This window comes from Helicoverpa armigera, chromosome 12 (genome assembly GCF_030705265.1).
Source record: "Helicoverpa armigera isolate CAAS_96S chromosome 12, ASM3070526v1, whole genome shotgun sequence".
In the NCBI taxonomy this organism is placed as follows: Eukaryota; Metazoa; Arthropoda; class Insecta; order Lepidoptera; family Noctuidae; genus Helicoverpa; species Helicoverpa armigera.
The window spans coordinates 6,900,139-6,903,789 of record NC_087131.1 but is presented as its reverse complement, the minus strand read 5'-3'; the positions used below and the strand labels follow the sequence as shown (position 1 = coordinate 6,903,789).

At 33.4% G+C, this 3,651-nt stretch overlaps 1 protein-coding gene across 1 annotated transcript; it reads left to right on the top strand.

Moving 5' to 3' along the window:
• Positions 1-757: 757 nt before the first annotated feature.
• LOC110374840 (uncharacterized) lies at positions 758-2,985 on the top strand. Its single transcript, XM_021332736.3, has 6 exons — positions 758-859; positions 980-1,046; positions 1,356-1,576; positions 1,886-2,026; positions 2,098-2,178; positions 2,722-2,985. Exons 1-6 carry the CDS (start codon positions 815-817, stop codon positions 2,983-2,985), a joined length of 819 nt encoding a protein of 272 aa, XP_021188411.3. The 5' UTR covers positions 758-814.
• Positions 2,986-3,651: the final 666 nt, after the last annotated feature.

The following is a 3,651-nucleotide window of genomic DNA, read 5'->3' as shown; positions in this document are numbered from 1 at the left end:
TGGAAGTGAAAATAATAAATGGAAATCTGTGAAAAATGTGGAAAGCTAAAACCTTATTTATTTGTGGAATAAAAATAGAGTGTATATCAACAAAACATCGACTGAATTTTATTTTGCCGCTTTGAACATTACGTTGTTGCTGTGTTCTCGCTTTAAAGTGATTTTATTATATCTAAAGAGACATCAGTAAAGAAAATCGGTTGTCGGAATTGGACAGTCTCTTTGACATAACGGAGCACAATGGGCGCTGAATGCTCACTACTTGAAAACCAACTCTTTTTTGTTTGCAAACAATACGCTCGCCTTTCATTTTTAAACCAAAAATTCAAGATAGGTTCGAAAGGAGGCGTACGTAAATTCCATTTACTGGTGGAAAGTGCCGAGCTCGGGCCCCATCGCAAACTCCACTTAATTACGCGCATAAATTGAAGTGCTCTCTCGTACACGATGGATGTAGCCACATTTTAACTCATAAAATATCGTTTCTTTAAAATAACTGAGGATTCGCGTGCCATAATTGGTTACGGAAGGCATGTGTGGTATTTTTTGCAGGTGTCGCTTATGGTTGAACATTAATTCAATGTGGTCACATTATGCATGGGTACCCACAAACCTCAATCATGGGGTATAAATCCCCGTTGTATTAAAATTAACATGAAATAAGAAGTACAAGCTGTTATTCGTAATTACAATTGCACCATTTGGAAAATTAAAAATAAATGTTTTGTACAAAATCTGTATGGTCACGACAGGTGGATCAAAAATAAGAGTCAAGCAAATATTTTAAGCGAAGTAGAAGTTACAAATTTGTGAAATGGTTTGGTGGATGCATTTTCAGACAGCAAAAAGAAGGGAAGGTGTAAGTATTCGGCTTAGCATCTGTATTGTATAAAAAAATATATACGGGGAATTGTTAATTCCAGAATACGTTATACGTTTGCTAATGAGCATACAATAAATTGTATAGTTTAATTTCCAGGTTCACTTTGGTTGGATGGGCACGAAAGATATAGTTTACGAGACGATTAACGTAATATTCGAGTGCAGTACGTATTCACATAGTTATATCTATTAAAACAAAATAACGGCCTTACTTATTGTTCTGAATTTACTTCTAATGAGTACTCTTTACGTAATTCTGGTTAAGTAAAATGGTTAAACCATTATTTTGTCAAAAAAGGACACCTTATTTATTTAATAGTTTATGTATACACACACAATACAGACAAGAAGAAAAATAGAACAGATAGTACAAAGGCACAGCTTATTTCATTAAAAAAAGTTTTTTTTTGGGCGGCCCTGCATGATAGCAGTTGAGAATTACAGGCTAGTAATAATTTGTATAATTTTTACAGATGGTATCTACGACGGATATGACATTAACGCCCTCACAAAAGCTGGAGTAAATATCTTCAATGTGGACATGACACTAAACGATACTGATTACTTCAACAGTATTAAAGGTGCTTTAGAATTTGCAGAAAATGTACCAAAAATACTAATAAGTTCTTATCATACGCCAATCGGTCTCTCTGTTACTATTTCTGCTAATAATCCTATTGAAGTCGATGATAGGGTGAGTGGGTAATTTCTCGTGTAAAACTAAATGTACTGTAATTTTATTAATTGGAAACAATAGAATTATAATAATTTGTAATATGAGATTAGAGAGAACTGGAATGCAATTAAAATAGCATGTTCTTCTTTCCAATAATAAATACCCATTAGGTAATATGTTTAGTTTAATAACCTTAGTAGCATTAAAATAGTATAAAATGTTGCGTGGCTGCCTGCAAAATTACTCCTTATTTAATTCAACTTCAAAGAATTACATTTCTAAGGAAAAGACGTAGTATTAAATATCTAATTAAAAAGTTTCTTCCAGGTTGACATAATAATTTTAAAGGATATAATGACGACGGACGAACTGCGTACTTTCAAGAAAAGAAATGATAAATTTTCTTCCCTGCCAATTTTGTTCTGGCCTCCAACGCTTAAAATCGAGGACCTTAATGAATTAATTAAGGTTAATAAGATATTAGATTTTATAAAGGAAAAGAATCATTTGTTGCTAAAAAAGAATTTTTGTTTTATTAGTTTACAGATGGCATTATTTTGGATCCTAGTCTGGGCAGTGTGTATAGTGATTTTCACGAAGTTCTGCGAAAATGTAAAGAGGTGAGTTTGTGCTCTGTAACATATACTACCTAATTCATTTTTAAAGTAGATAAGAATAGAAGTTTATTAAGGTAAAATATTTTGACTTGCACGAGTTTCTTGTGCACGAGTACCTACGTAACCATACGAGTATGTGTGAAAAACATACCTACAATTAGGTAAAAGATATTCAATTACATCACAATAGAATCTAATTAGTTAATTCATAAGTTGTCCAAAGTTATTGGGTAGTTGAGGACGCTAGACCAATAGCCTGGATGTTAATTTGGGCCCAACAAAAACAAAGGCTCGCAAGTTTGGAGACTACCTCCTAAATATTGTTAACGAAGCAAGTTTAATTACTTCTTGTAATTTGCTTTAACTTCTGTACTAAGAATATGGCAATTTATACGTAACAATGTAACAATAGAATAAGAACCTCTTTAAAATACAAAACTATCTGTGATTTAGAAAAGATGGTAAAATAAAAGAACTTGTTGTTTTTTTTCAATTTAGGGTGCTAAAAATGTGTTATAGTTAAAAAAATATGTACGTTTTTTCCAGTCTCGCAGACCAGTATTTTTCATGAATCCCTGTGTAATCAATGATTACTATGAAGATACTGCTAATGATCGGCAATTGCTACTCCTAGCTAGTGACGTGATTAAATACCGATTTGATGGAGTTTTCTTCAAAGATCGATTTGAAAAAATACCTATAGAGTTCATGCAAGCATTTGTAAGAGGAACTGATATTGCAACAGAATTCGATGAAAGTGCTGATTTGGATTATTTTAAACACAGTATGCCGGTAAATATGTACACCTAGGGTTTTTCTTTAAACAACTTACTAAAATACAGATGACTAAAGTGCTCAATTTAACTTTCCATATCAATAGGTCAATAGGGGCTTATTAACTATCTTAAATGTCTTACTATCGTAATCATCAGATGAAATATTATCTGCCCATTCTGTATTGCGACTACCTTTAGTAAAATTCGTGCCCAATAGGTGATGGTATCTGCCTAGTAAACCCAATCAGATTCTTCATTCTTCTTATGTTCGCTTCTTATGAATTGCTGTACGTTACTCTCACTAAAATTCGAGAATGGCTGGACCGATTTGAAGTTTGTTCGGTCAGCGAGTATTATAATCAAATGTTACAGATGCAGGCTCCAGTTTTGCAACCCTATACTGTAGCTTTAGCTGCTTCTCTGGCAGCATTGTACAGCGAAGCGAGTGCTATAATAGTGCTTACTACAACGGGCGCTTCGGCCAGAATACTGTCTTTTGCAGCACCTCCATGTAGAGTGTTAGCTGTGACCAGGCATCTTAGGACTGCCAGAACGTTGCATTTGTATCGGAAAATATTGCCTTTATACTATAAAGGTGAGTGTTTTTTATTTATAGTTTTATTAGACTAAATAAGAGGTAATTATTTTGTTTGTACCCTAAAGGTTCCGAAACTAAAAGCTAGACTATTCTCGAGTAATA